Genomic DNA, 22,687 nt, shown 5'->3' with positions numbered 1-22,687 from the left:
TTCCTCCCAAACTCCACGATCTTCTCCACCTTCTCCGGGTGCATTCTCCCGATGTCGTGTTCCTCGCAGAAACCTGGCTCGACCCCCCCACACCCCTCCATATTCCGGGGTACGCCGTTCACCGCGCCGATCGTGATGGTCGGGGCGGAGGAGTGGCGTTACTCGTCCGCGCTACCTTGTCCCACCATCGTCGTCTCGTTCCGTCTTCCCCCGCGGCCGAGGCTGTCGCCGTGCGTTTGCACGGTTTTCCGTACTCCCTGACTTTGGTCTCCCTCTATCTCCCGCCCCAATTCCCCTTCCCTACCGACGACATTGTGGCCCTCGGACGGCTCGACGCCCACGTCGTGCTGGCCGGGGACTACAATGCGACCCATCCTTTTTGGGGCTGCGCTGCCGCGAACCGGCGGGGCAGCTCCCTCCGTCAATTCCTCCGGCGTACTCACCTTTCTCTTCACGCACCACCCACACCGACCTTCTATCCGGCCCAGCGCCATCGCCGCCCCAGTGTCATCGACCTCGCTCTCTCATCTCCCCTTCCCGTCATTTCTCACCTTCGCACCATCACCGCCGGTACTTCCGACCACATGCCTGTCCTCGGCTCGCTCCACTTCTTTCCTCACACCAACCCTCACCTCCCCCGGTACGACTTCATCCACGCCGACTGGTATGGCTTCCAGGATTCACTCTCCGCTGCTCTGGACCTCCCGCTTCCCTTCGCCACTCCTGCTCAACTCGACGACCGAGTCCTCTACTTTTCCGACGCCATCTCAACGGCCGCTTCTTCTCACATTCCGCTCGCGCCTCCGCGCCCTCTCATCGTCCCCTTCCCGCCGTATCTCCGTGACGCCGTGTCCTTGCGCAACCGCTTCCGTGGTCGCTGGCAGGCGAGCCGCTCCCCGCTGCATCGCCGAGTTTACCTGGTGCTCCGGGGGTGGTGCCGCCGGTTGATCGCGGGGTGGAGGGCCCGACTGGAGGCGCGGCGCCTCGGCTCCCTCACCGCTACCTCTGGCTCTCTGTGGTCTTACGTCCGTCGCCTTCGTTCCGTCCCCACCTCCATCCCTCCCCTCACTCTTCCTGTCGGGGTGGCGGAGACGGCTTCGGAGCGGACCGAGGCGGTCGCCGCCTACCTCGCCACCACCTTCGCCTCCGCCCCCCACCCCACCTTGTCGTCGGAGTCCTCGGACGATGATGATGCTCCTTCCCCCTTGTCCCGTCACGTCACTCTCCCCCTCCTCCCTGATGTCCTGCCCTTCCCGCTTGCCACGCCTTCTGAAGTCACCTCTCTGCTCTCCCATCTCAAGTTTCGTTCGGCCCCCGGCTCCGACTCCATTCCCGCCCCCGTTCTGCGCCATCTTCCCCGTAAAGCCACTGTTTTTCTCACTCGCATCATTAACGCCATGTTCATCCTCTGCCATTTTCCGTCTCCTTGGAAACTCGCCATCGTCTCACCCATCCCCAAGCCCTGCAAGCCTTCATCCTTACCTTCCTCCTACCGTCCTATCTCTCTTCTCCCCATCCTCTCCAAGATCGCAGAGAGAGTCATCCACCGGCGCCTTCTTCTTCAAGTCAACACCCTTCACCTGCTCCCCCATCACCAGTTCGGTTTCCGCCCCCGTCATTCCACCACCCACGCCATTGCTCGTGTGGAACTCCTGGTGGTGCAGGGGTTCGCCAGGCGGCAACACACGGGCATGGTGCTCTTGGACCTGGCCCGTGCATTCGACTCCGTTCCGCATTCCCAACTCATCTCTCGCCTCTCCGCCATCGGTCTTCCGCCGCACCTGGTCCGTCTCCTCTGCTCGTTCCTGGGGGGTCGCTCCTTCCGGGTTCGAGTAGAGGGGACGCTTTCCGCACCCCGGCCCATTCTCGCCGGCGTCCCCCAGGGCGCCATTCTCTCGCCTCTCCTGTTCGCCCTCCACATTTCCGACTTGCAGCCCCCGCCTGGGACCTACCTGGTGCAGTACGCCGACGATACCTGTCTCCTCGCCTCCTCCATCTCCGAGCGGCTGCTCGGCGACCGCCTTGCCCGCGGACTCACCTCACTCAACGCCCAGTTCCTTGCGCACGGCATTGGCTTGAATCACTCCAAATCACGCTCTATCATTTTCTCCCGTCTTCATCCTCACCAGGACCGCCCCCCCCCACATCTCCACCGTAGTCGTCCCTTGGTCGCCCACCCTCCGCTATCTCGGGGTCACCCTCGATCGTTCGTTCACTTTTCTTCCACACCTGGAATCCGTCCGCACCAAGTCCCGCGCCATCTTGGCCCAGCTGGCCACCGTACTCAGGCCGTCCTCTGCCGTTCCGCTCCCAGTTCGCCTCACCGCATATCGCTCATATGTCATCTCACATTTCATCTACGCCTGCCCGGTCTGGGTTCACTCATCTCGTTCCAACCTTCGACCTGTCACGTGCTCATATTTTCTTGGTGCCCGCCTTCTCCTCGGCCTCCCTCGCGCCACGCTCCGCCAGACACTGTTGGACAGGACGGGACTTCCGCACCTCCACCACCTGCTCTGTCAGACGACCGACACTTTCCTCCGTCGTTGCCGACGTAGCGACAATCCGTACATTCGGCAGCTGGCGGAGCCGCCGCCCGACGCACCGCACCCACGACGTCCGCTTTTCAGTTACGATCACTTACTTAACGAAGGACAGCCGGACGACGTAGGCGCGGCCGGTGGACCAGACAGATGACCCTGGGGCCTCCACGCCGACTGGTAGCACTGTGGGAACCCCATCCTCCTCGGCGCCGCCATGATGATCTTCTCTCCGCTGTTCCGCGCCGGCCCATCAACGGCGCGGCACCATCCGAGCCCTGAGGACCCCCCAGCAGCCGTGAAGAACTCGCCCATCAATAAGTAGCTGAGCATCAAGGACGACCTCGTCGGGGAAGCTCTGCTTTGTTGTTGAATAAAGACTATTGTCACCTTGCAGGCCTTGTGCCCATGTACCAATCTTTTATTGTACCTTGTGCCCTTTTTTATTAAATGATGGATTTTTTGGTGGGTGACTCCCTTCAGTGGGAGTCCCCTTTGTAAAAAAAAAAAAAAAAAAACTTGAGTAGTATTATTTAGACAGCAACCTCTCTGAAGGACTGCTCCTCCTTCCTACCTCTCCCTGTTCTTGGGCAGCGACCACTGCTCGGGGACTGCTCCTGCTCTTCCCCCCCCCCCTCTGCCTCTCCCTGCTCCTGGGCAGCGACCCCTGCTTGGGGACCGCTCCCGCTCCTCCCCTCTGCCCGACCTTCCCCTGCTTTTGGGCAGCGACCCCTGTTCGGGGACTGCTCCTGCTCCTCCCCTCTGCCTGGGACAAGTCAGTTTGATTATTAGTGAACAGGGGTCGAGGTGTTTAACTAATTAGACACGGCCGTTGATTCTACCTTGGCATCGAAGGCTCGCCTGACTCGGGTGGGCCATGGCTAGGGGTGCGTTCTGTTAGCGGGGTCGGATACTGGTGGTTGCAGGTCGGGCTTTGGGGTGGCCTTCGGCTGGACGACGTCAATGTAAGATGAACTTCCTTCGTTTTGATGTCTAGCGAAACCCTCCTTCTATTGCAATCGTGAGTGAGCATCCTGCATCCCACATGAAACATAAATAATATTTACCTCTGTTCTTGAAAAGCAGAACTACTTTCAACAAGTTCTCATTAAATACAGGAATTACAAATCATAAATATAGAATGAAAATAATGCAGAGATTAATGATTCATGCTAGTCCCAAGCCTTGGGGCAATGACCCACACAGTTAATTTACAGGTCCCCTTTAGACCACGCATATCGAGTCCCACTGAACAATTTAAAGTGACAGGCCTCTAAGACCTCGCAGCAACTAAGTCAAAATGAAAGCTAGCCTTTCCGGCAACGGACAACTGAGCAGGTGGAGGTTTTTGCATGACTAACCGAAGACTGAAGAAACATGGCCAGACAGACATTAATTCGAAATGGAATTTAGAAGGACGGTGCCAAACAAAAATTTGGAATAAGGCAGCAATCTATTAAGTCAACTTACATGGCACGCCGTCCTCGTGCCCACAGTCTTAAAGGGATCCCCTGCTGCTACCTCCACATGTTGGTCCGTTCCCCGCTCGCTCAAGAAGAACCTTATACCTCTCAAGCATCACGTTCACAGCTCGGCGAACTAACAGCGCAGGCGCGGATGGGAAACGTTGCCACGCAACCAAGACACTACACCAGGGGAAGGAGGAACAAGGAGGGGAAACGAGGTAAGGAAACAAGGAGGGGAAACATCTCAGTCGAGGCGGATCTCTAAAGCATTTTCGGCACGCCGTCGATGTCTTTCCTTGGCGACCCCGGCGCCGGCTCAAAATAATAGCCTGGATATGCATGCAACGTTTACAGTTACAGTTATCTGATAACCCACCTCCAAAATTTTTTAACTTCTTTAAATCTTTTAAGGAAACACTACAAGAACTAACATAAAACGATTTTTACAGTAGAAAGACTCAATACCGATAAAAATATAAAAATATGACCATCCACGACGGTATTGCGCTTAGCAGGCGACACTAGCACAACTGCGAACAACAATGCAGGATTGCGGATAAAAAAAGAAAAGGTTAAAGTGCCCGAATATTGTCGACGAGGTCCCGATTTTAGGCATCCGGTGACGGAAACGTCTGAACATGGCCGAATCTTAACAACTGACAAGCCACCACAAAATCGTAGTCGCATAAGAATAACATTGCACCAGCTTCGGCTATTATACACTACTTATAGACGTTTTGCCTCCAACAGTTTTATTAGTGGTTTAGATAATAACAGAGCGGGACACAGCAACGAGTGGCTAAGTATTACGTGAACCTCGTAGAGTCACGCCCTACACACGCCGGCATGAATACCTGCGGCGGAGCTGAGGTGTCGTCATGGAAGGCGATCGATACTCGGCGGCCATCTTGCTCGCCGCCCGTCCAGCGTCCCGTGATGGCGGCAGGCGGACGATTCAGGATGGAAGCACCTCTCGTGACCTGGTTCCTCTTATTTTAAACCTTGAGGAGAATGCGCCGTCGGCAGTGTTGTGCAGTTTCACGGCTGACCTTATTGTCACGACGGAATCCTTCCAAGACGTTCTTCTCCTCGTGTGCACGGTGCGCAGAGCTTCAGGTAAAACAACATGATTTCAAAACTACTCAAGATATCCGGGTGGAGTCTGCTTACGAAAAGCATTTAAGAGTTCGCTGAGAGCTGAAAACTACTTTTGATTTTGGATTAAATTTTTAAACTGTATTTTTAGAAGAGTTAAAATGATGCATGTTTTTTAGAGTAAATTTTAGGCGTAAAACAACCAGTACAGATTCTTGAAAGTACTTAAAGGACTTGCATTACACCTCTCCGCCGCATAATGTTACGGTCACCGCTCAAATTTCACAGTTATCCTGTGACGACGAGAAGACTGCGCGCCAATTCAGAGCCTTGCGCTTAGAGACTATACCGCGCTAGAAGCACCAGCGAGCGTCGCGCTTATCATCCCGCCTCGCTAACACAGATACACCCCTGACGAGGCGGGCCCCTTAATGGCTGTGGCTGTCCTCAGCCCTGCGCGTACGTTGGACTAATTTTTGGACACAATATTCTCGACAATAGGACAATGTGTTGGGTTGTAGAAAGAAATGAAGGGATGAAATTGTGAGGTTACGAAAGGAAATAGGTTTGGAAATGCCTTCTTCGCTACAGATTACTTCACTGCTTGTTGTATGTGAACTAGGTTCATGTGCTCTTCCTTCAGGATACGCGACCACACACCGTGTGTTTGTTTTTACGAAAAATGACCTGGTTACACTGTTATTTAGCATTTGACTGCATTTTAATGTCCTTTCATTAATCAATTGAGGTTGGTATTTGAATTTATATACCCTGATACAAATTTCTTCTGAAGTTACCATTATGGGCGGCATTTAATAAAATTCCTTGTCAAAAATCAGGTCCATGGCGGGGGTTTAGAATTTTTTCAAGTGTTTTTCGCTTTTATCGGAGCGCTTTCATTACATAGTTTAAAATTTCGTTCTGCAAATGGAATTGTAATTTCTTTAACATTTAACATTTTTGTCTTAGAATTACTCTGTAAAAAAAAACCTCGGAATATACGTTTGATTTGTGTCAAAAAAATATAGCTGAAAACACAATATGTGTATATTTATCACTCGCTATTATTTTTAAATAATCCCACGCTAAATTTTGTGTCCGAGTTTGGTATCATATGTATTTGCACATTTGACACATCGCTGGGAGTACTAAAATACTCGCCCTCATAGGTCAATGACAAACCAAACTACAGTACACTCGTCAGTGTTAAGGCGGCAGATAGTCGCTCTACCGGGGCGACGGAAGACTACCACAATGACAGTATTCCGCCTGGCCTCTTCGAAAAAGGCGGAAACATACAATAACGGAAAAGTGCCATACGTCCAAAGGACGAGACGGAATTCTGCCATATTTTCTTACACCCTCCAAGGATTGAGTACAGCAGCATTGTCCTCGAAGTAGTGTAACTTGCCGTCGTCCGGGGTCTCGGGCTCGAGTCCCGGTGCGGCTCCTAGCGGGAATGGCTGTTGTGGATGTAATGTTTCCGGGTGGGTGCCAGACTAGCTCTGTTTCTAGTCGATAGGTGGGTCGTGGGGTCGATTGCCCTGCGTGGCCCACTAGGACCGTCGGCGGTGTTGCGTGGGTTATGAGGAATTCCCTACTTGGCGGTGGTTGGGAGTCGTATGGTTAATTAATCAGACGCTGAAGGGATGTAACAAATGACGTGTGTCGTTTATTCATGCGACTGTGGTTTTGGTGTAATACTGTTGATTACACGCCACGTCGTACAGAGGGTAACATCACACAATACAGAAGTTACACAATTACACAAAGTTAGTTTGAAAGTTATGTAATAAGACGTGGCACAAGTTGACAAAAAAATGTTACACGAAGGTGCGTTGCACAAGTTTATTGAATGTTACGCGGTGACGCGTCGCACAAGTTTACAAAAGAAAACATCCTAGATTCAAGGCGTCGCACAAAGTTACTAAATATTACGTATTAGCGTGGCACTAGGCGGTTCTGAGCCTGGTTACTCAAAAGAGGGGTGAGGGCGATTGGAGGCGGCCAATCCCGTATATCAATGTCTCGAGGCGGTGTTCGCGTCCACTGTAGTGGAGCGCGGACCGCAGCTTAATTCGCTCAAAGTTCCCTTACGGGGTGGTGTCAGTGCCGGAGCGACTGGTTTTAATTAAAGTTCTGTTCTTCGGGAGGCGGCCCGTGCCGTATACTGAAACTACCCCGCAGACCAAGTGTGGTGCAGGGGTTTTTAAAAGTTATGCGGCCGGATTAAGTCCTGGACCGAAAATTGGACCGGGTACGCACGGAGAGATAAGTAAAAAGAGGTTTCGAGGAAGTGACTATAATTACCAGAAGTGAATTCAATGCAGACAATGGATGATGTCTCTCCGTGACGTGCGTCCGCCCCGGTCCACGAGTCGCGCTGTACTGGCGTCATGTCATGGCGCCCGGCCGAGGCTCGGTAGCCCTCGCGCCTGGGTTGACCTCATTATGTTAGTTTCTAATGTGACACGTTAATAAGAGATTTTAAGGGCGCTAAATTCCTACATTAATTATGAAGGCTAAATTAACATCACTCGGCCCTTCTACGAATTGGAGTTAGTATGTTTACGAATTATGTCCTCTAAATATACGTCACACCAACGACTGTTCGTCTCTTGCCGGACTGCTCTGGTGGGGGTTAATAACGAACACAAGGGTTTAATAATTATGTCACATGGTTAATTAACTAATCTAGGCAGAAGGCCGCCAGGGGGACACTCACACACGTATCGACGTATTTACACACGTGAGTGCCCGGGCACTCCTACGTCGCACTTTCGTTAATCAACTTTTAATGTATACATAATATTGTTTAATATTCTGTGTTTGTTCTTGCAACGTGGTCGGCTGTAATGTCGGTCTGTTTATTAGGGGGCCGGGTTCTACCTTGGTTGCTGGTGGCTCGCCTGACTCGGGTGGGCCATGGCTAGGGGCGCGTTCCGTTAGCGGGGTTGAATACCTCACTTCAGCGTACGCTTCTTTAAACCTGCTATTCCCAACCTCCGCCGAGTAGGGAATTCCTTAAACCCACGCAACACCGCCGACGGTCCTAGTGGGCCACGCAGGGAAATCGACCCCACGACCCAACTACCGACTAGCACCAGAGCTAGTCTGGCGCCCACCCGGACTCATTACCGTCACAGCAGCCACTCCCGCTAGGAACCGCACCGGGACTCGAGCCCGAGACCCCGAACGACGGCAACTTACTATGTGATGATTCTGATTAATTGAATTACTATTTACTGAAGGTTATAAAATGAATGCTATCGTAATTCAGAGACGTTTGTTAACTTGAAAATCAGATCCGGACAGCTGAAATATCTTGCTGAATAGTTTCACAAACATATTTCCCAATTTTTTTTATCAGCATATTTTCTTGATCAATTCTGATTACAGTTGGAATATAATTTATTAAATATTAAAGAGTAGTTGAGATAAACTATTACTTTGGGGAACGTAATGAAATTGCATTTGCAAATTTGACTGAAACGCGTCTATTTGTAGGATAATTAAAACATATGTATACCACGCATTGCTTGACGAGGCCTAAAATTGATAATTTTTTTATCATAAGATTGTGTTGGAAAGTATGAAAGGCTTTGCTCATGTTGAAATAAATAGAATATTTGATTTACATCTGGATTTATACTGACACACACACACACACACACACATATATATATATATATATATTCCTGATTGAAAACTATGTGGTTTTACAGAAGTAATATTTTTAGGAATAAAATTGTTGTACCGATAAATATTTTTTCGTCAAAAACTTCTACAAAACAAAGGTTTCTGACTAGAATTTAACCGTCACTAGTCTTACTTCAAGAAAATATATACCGATAAATGGTTGAACACACAACCGCTCACTGACTGATGCACACTTAATTAAAATATTTTTGTACAAAAGCAATTTTTTTTAAATGTTTTAAATGTTTGTTTGAGCTTTATTTATAACATGTTGGAATGATAATGCTACAGTTACTAAAAACTAAAACGCTACAAAACTACAAAAAATATTTTTGCAAAACTCCGTTCCCCCGGAGAAACCCCCGGAATGGCCACCGCATGGGGAGCCCAAGAAAAGAAACCGGCTCCCCATTTGGAAGCCACCTGGAAGGTTTTTTTCTGTTCCACCCACCGTTTCTTTGGTAGCCTGACTTGTTACAAGGGATTGTATTCCTACCAGAGAAAATGCCACCATTTTGTCTGGGCAATCCGCCTTGGAGGAGCCGGGGCGCGAACCCGGGTCCTACAAGTCACAAGGCAGGCGCTCTACCCCAGAACCAGAGTGGTAGAGCAGATACTTGCAGTCTTCTTAACACTGACATTATGTTATTCCACGAGGTTACTGTAGTTTCGTGTGTCATTAACACGTGCAGTAACATCTAACCTCGGTAACGAACAAATTTATGTGTTCTTATGTTGTTCGTTCAGCATGAATTATGTAATTTCATAATAGTGAAATATAATTTGTATAACTAGTCTGGCAATTTTTTAGTTGATTTCATGCAAACAAACTTACAGTCCCGCTGTACAATAATTATATAGAAATATAGACTAATAAAAACATATGTAAGAGCTTGCACTGTCGATGGTAAAGTTATTTTCTAATAAATGTTAGATATTAAAAGAGTTTGTTTAGTTAAAATATGTGTGCTTACAAGCATGAAGTTATTGTATAAACATCTTATTTATTTGGTTTTAGAGCCATAGAAAAGTTAACTTTTTTATATTACTTTTGGCTTTCTTTTGTTTTACTGTGCTTAACACGCGCGGCTAAAACTGAAAGCTATTCAAACAACTGTTTGCAAATAACTAAATATTTGATAAACTGGGGCAACACGAAGCATAAATGGTAACACTATTTTGTAGTGACACAGTTATTTTCATGTAAATGAAGAAATTAACAAATATTATTTAAGGTTACATGAATATTTCTGTTCCATTTACAAAGATAATTTACGGTGGACAACGGCAAACAGAATAAATCAACGATGAAACTTAACAGATAAAAATTGAAAACACAACGGCTACACAGAGACGCACAGGTGAACCCAGCGATGACAGCACAGACAAACACCGTAAGCAACAGCTGAGCGAAAATAACAGATATTTTGAAAACTACAACGATGATAGCGCAGACTAACACAGTATATGATTCCTAAGAGAACAGTTGCGACGTTTCGGAAAAGAGATCTTAAGGCACAAAAAGACTGATGTTTGTCATGACATACAGTTTAATTAGTAATGGCGTTTGTCCGAAACTACATCTTAAATTAATTTACCTATTATTTAAAATGTTGTTTGTCAGTGGAAATTTTATTTAATGAACTATACTGAATCTGTTGATATTCACATAGATAGTGACTTTCTTAAAACAGTTTTGTGTTTTATTTGTTTTATGTGTATATTTGTTTACACTTCTGTTAACAAGGCACAGGTATTAGTGCTGAGAAGCTTATTCAAAAGAGGAACCTGTTTCTGTAACAATAAGTGTCAAGAGCGTAGTAAAAATAAAGGGGGAAAGTAGGGTTGCCAGATTTATTTAGACAAAGAATTTTATTTTACAAAAATTACAATGGCAGGAATTTCAAATAGTACTTAAGGAATCGTCAACTAACCTAAAAATTTATTTTCAAGCATTATCTTTGTAAAAAGTTTCCGGAGGAGGGACTGGCTTCTGCCCTCCCATTCCACAATACTGTCTACACCCATGGTAAATGTGTACACAAAATCACACGTAGTTACACGCACTAGTACACGATATACTCAAAAGACGTGAATTAAAATTTTGGAGACAGTAATTTTTGATAGTTGTACTTATAATATTAGATGTCAATATTTTTTTAAGACATGTGATGATAGCCTAAATGGAGTACTATAGTCTGAAACTATGTATTTGTACTGTTATGCAATAATCGTACACTCACGCCTGTAGCATACGGAATCACTACAAGGCAATCTGAAGATGAGAAAAGATACACTACCGAAGTTTATGGACCGAGTCTTAAGACATTATATTCGTATTCCAGAGAACATAGGTTCAAATCCCGACTGGTAATTGTCATATCATTTTGACGTGAAACGTCTTAAAAATCAGAGCGAAACATAAGTATGGGTACCAGAAAAAATCTGACGAAAAGATCTGTATCATCTTGCTTTAACATTTTTCTAACTGTATAGGCTTCGGCCTGAGACGCACTTAAGTCTTCCTTACCTAGACCTCCCAAATACACTTAGTTTTAATTTCTGTTCGGAAATAATTTCTGTTCAGTGTAGCTCACGACACAGATGTGATAGCGCGGTGATTCGTGTGACTGTGTTTAGAGAACTGACAACACTGGGCAATACAGATTGTACGTTCACCAAAAAACATTAATTTTTATATTATGCCTTCGGTTTCTCATTTATCATATCACAGGCCAATTTTAACAGATTTTTCGTCAAATAGTAATTGAAATGAATAGTAAGCTACCATTTAGTGTCTGTTTGGAATTAAAATTTTTGTACTTAGTCAATTTCTCGTTTTTATTGCTTTTTAAATTTTAAACCATTAAACTAAAAGCGACTCGCTGACATTGAAGTTTCACTTGAAACCAACAGCCGTGTGTCTCGATACAGCCCCACCGATTTTTTTCTAGAGAATTGGTTCCTTACTGTAGGTCATGGCTAATTACTTTCATATTGTCGCGTTGTTTTTTGCCGTCTGCAGTGATCTCGTTATAATATGTTTACGGACAAGCAAGCATTTCAGAATAAGAAGAAAAATATATCGGAAATAGGCTATTCCCCTGGTAAACCCACATAAAAATGATTTCAAGGCTTTTATAAATTAATATTCTGAAATGTTTTCACTTAACCAGCTCATTACAGTATTTCTAAATTATTTCTTAGTCATTGAAGCAGTTAAAATATAGGTCTAATTTCACAACTACTTAATCAGTAAAACTTAAACAGCAAACGTAAATCGTTCGTAAGTAACGTATAACAAATATTCCGTATTCACAGTTCACAGGTTGGAAATTCTGTTATTGTTTATATATATTCCTAATGGCAATTGTTTTTTTCTGTACATCTATATTTTAAAATACTCTTCTAATGGTTTTCACAGCACATGCTAAAATCATAATGCTGGAATCACAATACCCTGTAACAAATCCGACATGACAAAAACAACTACCACAGCCATTAAGAAGTAAGGTCGTAGTGAAGTCAGCCCATGAAAAGTGAACCCCAATAGCCCATCAGAAACATAATGTGGGTATTATTAATGATGCAGTAACTTAAAAATATATTTTTTTGTGAAATCATTAATGCTTAAGTTTATTTTATTGTTTTTTGATAGACATTACATAAAATAAACTCAATTGAATTGCCACCTCAGTAGTATAGATGACTATACACTTGATGGAGATAATCTGTCGTGGCATTTTTAACATATGATTTAACAAATGCAATATTTTACTTACTTAACCGTCGGTTGGCAGGGAATTGTGATTTTCGGTCACTAGATTGCATTTCAACTAGTGGCCTGGAGTTAAAACATTAATTAGAATCACAAGACACTGTATGCTGCTTATTTATATTAATTCTTTCTAAGATAATAGACATAATTTACTCATGTCGTTCGAGTATTAGGACTGTATGGTCACATTTTAATTTATGGTAGTTTTCCGTCGCCACAGGCGGAATGATCCCATTATGGCAATCTTCCAGTGTGGCAGTCTTCCAGTATGGTAGTCTTCTAGTATGGCAGTCTTCCGTATGGTAGTCTTCCAGTATGGCAGTCTTCCGTCGACCCCCGTCAAAACAGGAGGAAAAATTCCATAATTGAAAACTACCATATTTTTATTTTTACAGATCGCGGTTATAAGTATACAGTGCTGCTTCCTATAACCCATTTTTGGAAACATATGTTTCTATTAGTGCGCGATCTGTTGAGTTGATTTATTACTGGAACTACAGAAAGTAACCGTCAGAAGCGTTATCTGTAGCCTTTTAAGTTAACCTAAGAAACTGCTAGGGGGTTAACAGTGCTACCAAACGACGTGTTCTATACACTACTTCGAGAGCAAAGCAGCTGTACTCATTCCATGGAGTGTATAAGGAAATATGGTAGAATTCCTCCTCGTTCTTTGAACTTATGGCAGATTTCCGTTATGGTACTTTCCCGCCTTTTTCGAAGAGGCCAGGCGGAATACTGTCATTATGGTAGTCTTCCGATATGGTAGTCTTCCGCGCCCTCGCACTACCCTCTGGCTCTGGGGTAGAGCGCCTGCCTTGTGACTTGTAGGATCCGGGTTCGCGCCCCGGCTCCTCCAAGGCGGATTGCCCAGAAAAAATGGTGGCATTTTTCTGGTATGAATACAATCCCTTGCAACAAGTCAGGCTACCAAAGAGACGGTAGGTGGAAACAAAAAACCTTGCAGTGTGGCTTCCAAATGGGGAGCCCGTTTCTTTTCTTGGGCTCCCCACGCGGGGATCATCTGGGGGTTTCTCCGGGGTCGCAGAGTTTTGCCAAAATATTTTTTAGTTTTATATAAAATAAAATTTTATTGTAATCCTGGGATTACCTAACTGATAACACAATATCCTCAACATATTAATATATTAGAAATGGCAAATTACGTGTTAGTCCAGTACTGTTCACGATTCCCACAACAGAAACTTTTTAAAACCAAATTTATGAAATCATTTATAAAACTATTTGTTAAGATAGTTTTTAATACTTAGCTCACTTTGTTAATTTACACAAGGTAAGCATATAACCTTTCTATTATTTATTGGGAAAGATATATCTTGATCGCTTTGGCTACTTCTTGATTTTGATTTTGTACACATCTACAAGTGATTTTGAATATTTTTTTCCTTTCGCCAATTTATTTATTCATCATTTAACATATTTGTATTCGAATTGCTCTGTATAAAAAAAAACTCGGAATATACGTTTGATTTGCGTCAAGAAATGTAACTGAGAATACAATATGCGTATATTTATCATTCTCGGTATTATTTTAAAGAATCCTACGTTAAATTTCGTGTCCAAGTTTGGTATTATGTGTATTCGCAACATAAGAACACATTAATTTTCTCGTTATATTGGTGGATACTCAAAGACTATCTCACTTTATTTTTCAAAACCCATACACAAATATATTAATTTTAACCAATATAATGAAAACATTTTACCTCTACACTGCCATCACTGCCGACTTGAGCGTTGTTGTCACAGTGATTTTTTTTTTTAGTAGCCTGCCAAATTTAACTGTCTCAGTATTATTGAAGAGAATGTTCTTCACCATACTTTCGAATTACTAATCAAAACCTAGACGATGTAAGGCGATTCAGACGCATTGTTCTTCACAGCGCGTTGTCGTGCTGGTCTTGCGTATTATTTTCTAAAGCAATCTGCTTATCATGAGTACCGACGTAATTAGTAATTTTCCCGCCATCTTCTGTATTTCAACTTCAGGCAAGTTTGGCTCTTTGCTGGAACATCCATTACACTGTACATATCTTCAGTTTAGATTTCAAATGATATTTCGGCACAACTAAAGCAAATAAAATATAAATGTATTACCTCAAATACTGAAACGTATTTGCATGTAAAATTTAATGTTATATTTTTTTCCATGAAACTCAGATTATTAATATATATTTTCGATTTCGCTTACCCTTCTTCAATATAACTTGCATTTTTTCTCCATGTCTAGTTCGCAGTTTTTGCTTGTTTGATTTGTTTCCGTGAATGAGAAGTCCGATGTTTACCCGGAATTTGTCTACCCATTAACAATTTTATACAAAAAAACTGACAAAAACTCGATGAGCAATCTTAATATAGAAAATAAAAATTTCATTATTTTAACAAACCTCGCTTCACTTTATTTCTTCCTACTGTCCCTTGAACCTTGGCAAGTATTTTGTCTGAATAATTTCCAAGGCCAGTCATCAGCTTGCTGCCCGAAGAAGAAACACAATTCCGCGTTGCTTAATGGCACTGGGTGCGTGCAACAAAGGCTCAACTACTGTACAGTCCCGGAGAAGAGTGTTTTTAGGCAAGTGAAATATAACAAATTCAGGGTTTTACTAAAACAATGAAATCAAATTTTATTTTACAGATTTAGTTCCAAACTATCAACTAATTTTCCTTCTAGAGATTAATTGTGGTTTTACCAAAATATTAATTCCTAATAGTTATTTTGTTGTGCAGGTGATACAGATCACTTTAAGTACAAGTTATTAGGGAAAAATTAAGAGTTGACTAAAAATCTGTTAAAAAAATCTGTAACTAGAATCTCGATAATCCGAGCTGGATGGGACCGGGGCCAACTCGGATTATCAGAACCTCGGATTATTGGAAATACGAATAAAAACACGCAAAATCTATTTCTAATACATATGTCGATGTTTTAATAAAAAGAAAATACAAACATACTAAAAGGCAGAATAGAAATATATACATTATTATTATTATTTTTTAAATAATCTATTATTGTTTTTTGTTTTTTTAATGCTCCTCGCTTCTCAGCTGCTCGTGTGCTCCACTTCTTAAAAAAACATTACGTCATTTGGCGTGACGTCATCTTGCTGCTACACGTATTCGAGTGTCTTTTCTAAGCGTAGAAACCCATCTGCATGGCTAATTTTTTTGTTGGTTTCTTCTTCCTCTTGTTCGTCTTTTTCGGTGTCCTCATCCAGGTTGTTGACCATTTCAATAATTTTCTCATCTGTCAATTCTTCAATTTCATCACTGTCTAACCACTTCTTAACCTCTTCAGCACTGGATTCCATTTCGCAGCCACGGATTGCCACCATTAAATTCAATATAGTCATATTATCACAGTCATCTTCAACTGTTTCTTCTTCTTCACTTTGTGAAACTCTCGGTTTTCTAAGTTTTGACCAGGACTTCTGTATAGTTTCCTGTTTAATTTCTGACCACGCATCAACTAACCAATAGATAACGTCTTTTATATTAACTGTTTTTAGCATATCTACTAATGAAATTTCTTCTTGCAAAATAAATGTCAGAAGCATGCGTCTGTACTTTTTCTTTATTGTCGCAATGACGCCTTGGTCCATAGGTTGAATGAGGCTAGTCACATTTGGGGGCAGGAAAACAGTTTTAATTTCATCACTTGATAGCTATTCTACATTTGGATGGGATGGAGCGTTGTCAATAACCAACAGTGCTTTTCTCGGTAATTGTCGTTCTTTTAAAAAAGTTTATACTGAAGGAACAAATTCCTCGAAGAACCAATTTTTAAAAATGGTCGTATTCATCCACGAGTTCTTTTGATTTTTGTATGCGACGGGTAGTGCGTTCATATTTACATTTTTAAAAGCTCTAGGTTTTTTTGACTTTCCTATCACCAAGGGACGAAGCTTATGTGTCCCAGAGGCATTGGAACATGGCAGAACAGTAATTCGTTCCTTGCTCTTTTTATGCCCAGGAACGGAAATTTCGTCTTTGGATGCTAGACTCTTGTCAGGTAGCATTTTAAAATTTAGCCCAGTCTCGTCACACTTATATAATTGGTCATGTGTGTAGCCCCCTTCTTCGATCATGATTTGAAATTTTTGAACGTAGTTTTCAGCACCAGCAGCATCAGCCGAAAGCTTTTCTCCCGTGATATGCAATTGCCGCACACCGTATCTTTTTTTCCATTTATCGTGCCATCCTTTACTGGCATTAAAATTTCTTTCACCTTCTTGTAATTTATTACGAAAATACTGCGCTTTTTCTTGTAATATAGGCCCAGAAAGAGGGACACCTTTTTGCCGCTGTGCTAAAACACATGAAAACAAAGCTTCACTTGTTTTTTCGTACTCACTTTTTTTTTTCATACGAGATCTGGATGTTGTAGCCTGAGAAAGATTTTTTTGAGTATGCCATAACTCCAATTTCTGTCTGTTGCGCCTCCAGTCACCCACGGTAACCAGCACTCACTCCTAACTCACGCGCAATTGTTTTTAGCGGCTCACCTTTATCAACCCGCGTCAGCACTTCTAATCTATCACTTAATGATATTTCAGTATGTTTTCTTTTACTCATACTGGTTCATAATAGAACTGGGACGTAACTACATAGATGTGCTCACGGCGAAGAACTTATGGGAACTAAAAATTGCCCTCTGGAGGGAACGTGGGGAAATGACGAGGGGGCGGAGGGTCTAGGCCGACTGAGGAAATGGTTTCCCCCCAATGTTCTATAAATAGATTCTTGCGACTTCCGACAGGGGTGGGCCGCTACCTGCATGTACAGTCACTTACCCAACACACCCCATCGGGCCTTCCTCCTCGACATAGCCCTGGCCGTTCCTACGTGTATGTGTGTTTGCAAAATTCTTATTTTTTTTTTCTCATAACCCCCGAAACTGACTCGGATTATTGGGAACTCGGATTATCGGAGCTCGGATTATCGAGACCCTACTTTAAAAAACTAATTACATTTATAAAACCATATTTCTTGCTAGTTCGTTACAACCCATGCCAATATGAACTACATACACTCACAAATAAACTTAATTAGTTTAGTTTAGTCCATAACACGCGTTTACACAATAAACCTTAGGAAAGAGGGAAATTATGTCCTCTATTGCTAGACGAATAACGAGTGGTTACGATGCACCAACGTTTTACTAGACGCTTCAAAGCCTCGGCATTGGTAGCTTTGTAACATGTACAAACAGTGGCGTCTCGTCAGGGCAAGCAAGGCAAGCAGTGCTTGCCCAGGCAGTTTCCAGACATTGTATTTTTTAAATAAATATTTTATTCAGAATAGTATTTTACTTTGGCTCGTGCCATTAGATGTATGTATTTTTTACACTATCTTCTTGGGTCCTAGTACTGTGCGCTGTGCGCTATAAGAAAAGAACTCGTTGACACACAAAACATGCTGTTTTAGAAGCGTTGCTAGGTTTAGAAGCGCTGGTAGGACCGCTTTCAGCAGGAAGGCTGCCGCAGTAGTTTCCTTTCGGAAGGGGGGGTGGCATGGTACAAAGGTTCAGGGAGGGGATTGGCTGTAAAAACACGTGGTAGAAGCTACGAAGGTAGCGCTTTCTTGCCGATCTGAAGCGAACATGGCCGAAGCAGACGGTGGAATTCTTTTGCCGACTGCTTCGGCTATGTCCGCCACAGTTCGGCAGGGCAGGTGGCGAGGTCGCGTTTCAGTCGGCGCTCGTCTCTCGGGGAGCGCGCATCTCTCCCGCGGGCTGTTGGCTGGCAGTGCGTGGGGGATTTGTGGGCGTTCGCGTCCCGCGGGTGGCGGATACGGGATCCCAGCTCGAGAGTTGCAATCTCGCTGGGGTGACTGTGAATAACCAACAGCAGTCCGCGGACCTATGGCCGGCCTGTGGAGTCGTTATTACGGCTATCGGGGTGAAAGGTAGCCTGAATGCAGCTCGGCGCGTGGCAGAAAGCAGTTCCGTCGGCGAAGGCACCGCAGGGGAGTTCGATGTGCCCTAGATGCGAAGTGTAGACGAACTGCGGGCTGGAAATTGCGGAGCTGTGAACTGCCGCGCGCGCAACGGAACTGAACAGCATCGTAACTCTGAAGGCAGAGATGGCGGCGCCTTTAAGTTGGGGCCCTGTTGGAGCCAGTGGTAGCCTGGGCGGGGCGACCTTCAAATGTCCCGGGATTTTGGAGGACAAGAGGGTCCGACTCGCAAGATACTTAATTCGCCTGAACGACTTACCCCCACCCTGGCTTGAAAGGTTGTAGGCTGTTGACTGGAAGAAGGAAGATGAAGATGGCGCAATGTCAGGCTGCCTTTCGCCCCGTGCGCCCGCAGTTCGAGCTGGTTTACTGGCACGTCTGCCCACATCTGGTTTAACTGTGGCTGCCTGGGCAGCTGGGCTGGGCTGACGAGTGAAGTCGCCCGCCCCTGGGGGCGCATGCGCCCCTGGTTAATAATAACCCAGGAGTACCCAACATTTAAATGCGGGCCGCAAGGCCCAAGCTCCCAACTCCAGCATGGTTGATTTTTCAGCCCCTCCAACTCTTCTTACCTGGACCCTTCTTCCCTTTTGTCCAGTAGTTACCTGCTTGCTTAATGCATGTTAATTGATCCCCGCATGACCCGGCCCAGGGTTTTCCCTGTGTCAATGCAGGTTCTACCTGGGTCACATTTACTAGCTTTTAAGCTAGGCGACCAATGGGGCGTCAGTCATGGCGCCAATCGCAGCCATGGCTGGCCAGTAAACCCCAATAGCACACGATGCACGCGCCCTTGTCCTGCATGGTTAAAAACCCGCATGGTAGAGTGTATAGGCTTCGGCCTGAGACACACTTAGGTCCTCCCCTAACCTGGACCCTCCCCTTACACACTTAGAATAATTTAGGCTAGGAAAAATATCGTGGCGTTTCAGGAATGATTGACGTGCCAGTTTCTTGGTACACGTACCAGTTAACAGAGTTTCTGATCACGTATGAAGATAATTTCTTTTGTGTTGGTACGAAAAATACCAAGATTTAATTTTTACTATTCTAGTACATTTTTATGAGGTTCTTCTCTTTATTTTAAGTTCTTACTTTTCCATGTGTGGTCTGTTTATATATTTTGTACCAGATATCGATGATACTTCACTCCCACTTAGTATATAAGTAATGTTGAGTAGGTATTTTACTATCAGAATAATGCAAGTTAAACATTATTTTTTCAAAAATAATTAAAAAAAAAATGTCAATTTTTCTACCTGTGGAATAGTCAATGTTCAGTTAAGAAAACTTCTTAAATAGCACCATTTTGTACCTTGAAATCCATATTTTCCCGGGGGAGGGCCCCAAGACCCCCCCCCCCAATCATGTTTTGATGTGAACAGAGGTGTTGCTTCCCCTCATGTAAACCTCACGCCTCGCCACTGGCTACATTAAAGTTACTGTGAAATCATGTAAACGGTTTCCTAGCCCTGGATAGCTACATTTTAAAAAGTTATTTGCTAAGCAACCATAAAATGATTTTACAGTATTTTTGATGTAGCTATACTTACCTAATATAACCAACCATCCACAAGGTTTTAAAGTATTTATAATGTAGCCAACCTATCCTAATCGACCGCAAAATTTAATGCCACGCCGGTTTATACAATGAGATAGAACGGGAAAAAAATCGAGCATGAACTTCGGGGAACTTCGGGTGTGGCTCTCTCGTCTGTGACATGAAGGCATCCCTAGGCCAGCCATGAGGACTAAACACCAATGCAAGGTGTCTTACAATCATCGCTCACTAGCCGAGTGAACAAACAAGAAGATATTTCAAAAGAATATTTTGTTTTAATTATTTGAAGAAAAAAAAGTTAATGGAATTGTATGGAAGCTCGAAAGTTATAATGCGAACGTACACCGCCCTCGTACTCACTGCAGTCGCACAAGCAAACTCCAAGTTAAGTCACGTACAACCCTACATGTCACTGTGTCGGGGGCTGCCAGAACAAGTCGGTCTGTCGAGACTGTAACAGGAAACGAAACGACAGACTGACTGACAGACGCGGACTGTGCCGTGCATGGGAGACCTAAGATGCACATGAAGTTCTGCCATTTCCGATTACACCCGTACAATTCACCTTCGGCCAACTTCGGGATTTGTTTTATTTTTGCGAATGAATTCAAATACCTATTAAAAGTGGTCGGTTAGGTTAGCTACATTAAAATACTTTAAAACACTATGAACGGTTAGTTAGGTTAATATAGCTACATTAAAATAAACAGAGAAATATAAATATATATAAATAAACCCGAGGTTAGACGAAGGTGAATTGCCCGGGTGTAATCGGGAATGGCAGAACTTTATGTGCATCTTAGGCTTCCCGTGCGAGCAAAGGGTGTAGGGAGGGGAGGAAGGGGAACTGGCAAACTACCAAGGGAGGGGATGGAGAGGGGAACATACATAGAGTCTCTCTTGCAGTAGAACGCTACTGAGGCCAGCGCGCAGTTTGAACTCACCGAGCCAATTTCTCCATCACGGCTCCAACTTAATTAGTCCTCAGATAGACTAATTACACATTTATTCTTTCAAATCCTCAATTTACTGACTTGCTTACACCTATGTGGTCTACATACAAACGATATCTGTGGTTCATAACCAGCGCACATTCCATTTCAATTATCATTACGGGAAGATATGCGACACTAAGCCTGTTCGTACCTGCATCATGAACTGAACCTTAGCGCACTCTCAGCAAGAGGGAGCTAAGTTACAGCTAAAACAGTTCAAAAGGCCATTCAGAGATCCATGCTTTACTCAACAATACAACTGGCACCTGAGGTGTTGTACAACTTCATTGTCTTGATGTAAGCTTTTGGACATACGCCATTGCTAAGCACACAAAAAAAAAAATTAAAAAAAAAAAAACCAAAAGATAAAAACACAACTTAAGCAAAAAATTGCTTGTTTCTGTTTTGGAAAACTATTTGTGTTTGTTTCGTCTTTTCGTTTTGTCATGTTTTGGTCTCGTTTCAACTGTTGTGCTGAATTTTTTAAAATATTTTTGTGCTGTCATCATTTATGGGGTTTTTCGTTCTCTTAGTCCGATTTTCTTTGTTTTTCTTTGTTTGTTGACCATATTCGTGTTATGGAATATTATGTGGTGTTTATATCCCGTTGACAACAGCAATTTTTTGCTTAGTTTGTGTTTTTGTCTTTTGGGTTTTTGTAGTTTTCTTCTACAGACATACATGTGCTTAGCAATGGGGTTTGTTCAAAAGCTTACATCAAGTCATGCACTCCCATTGCACAAATCTTTCAAAGATAACTTCATTGTCCTTCAACACCATTATGGAATTTCACCACCAAAGTCGTGTTAGATTCGAGCAAAATCAGCGAACAGTACCTACTTTGACTAGGTGCATTTATTTGATTAGGAATTTAGTAAATATGTTATTATTTTAGTTTTTCTTATGTTTAATTTTTTTTTGATTAGTGCACCTTATTCTTGTATAACTTAAAGCGATACAAAGGGCTGGCATCAATCTAGTGCACATCGCAAATTCGTATGAATTCGTATCGATGCATGTGTAGGAATTGTTTTTTTATTGTACCTAAGTTAACTAAAAATGAAATTGGAAATTTAGTACAGATTTAGCATAACAGATTAAAATATTTTAAATGACGATATGAGCTCCTATAATTCTTCTTGTGCACTCATAATTCTAAATCATAAATCTAAACTTTGTAATGTACTGGAGATCTGGCAACAGTACATGCAATAAGCCATGTGCTATTGTGTGTCTTAAGTGCGAGGCCATCTACGTACAAACTCAGTGGTGACATTTACTGCCATATCTTGACGACGTAGACTAATATTGTAGACAAACACAATGCACAAGTACCATCATGGCTCTATGCAGTCACCGTTTATGACATCAGTTTCATGCAGAAGGAAGAGCTTCAGTGTTTAATAGCTTAGACCCATTGAAAAAACCCCACACAACACACAAGAAAAGCTTGCAATTTTATTGTAATCATTAATAAAGAGGTATGTTGGGTTGATAACCCAGTTTTGTTGCAAATGTTTAAATTTTGCAATTAATGGGAAAAATCATATGTTTGTAATAATTATTCCAGAAAACATCAT

At 43.4% G+C, this 22,687-nt stretch overlaps 1 protein-coding gene across 1 annotated transcript in view; it reads left to right on the top strand.

Annotated features, from left to right (window-relative positions):
- The first annotated feature begins 584 nt into the window (after positions 1-584).
- LOC134528984 (cell adhesion molecule Dscam2-like) overlaps positions 585-22,687 on the top strand; it is a 98,295-nt gene continuing 76,192 nt past the window's right edge. The window contains exons 1-2 of the mRNA XM_063362652.1: positions 585-743; positions 1,884-2,053. Coding sequence (XP_063218722.1) covers positions 585-743; positions 1,884-2,053 — 329 coding nt within the window. The remainder of the gene's footprint in view (positions 744-1,883; positions 2,054-22,687) is intronic.

Source organism: Bacillus rossius, chromosome 2, assembly GCF_032445375.1.
Source record: "Bacillus rossius redtenbacheri isolate Brsri chromosome 2, Brsri_v3, whole genome shotgun sequence".
NCBI classification, from domain to species: domain Eukaryota; kingdom Metazoa; phylum Arthropoda; class Insecta; order Phasmatodea; family Bacillidae; genus Bacillus; species Bacillus rossius.
The sequence above is the reverse complement of the archived record's forward strand: the minus strand, read 5'-3'. Positions and strand labels throughout refer to the sequence as shown.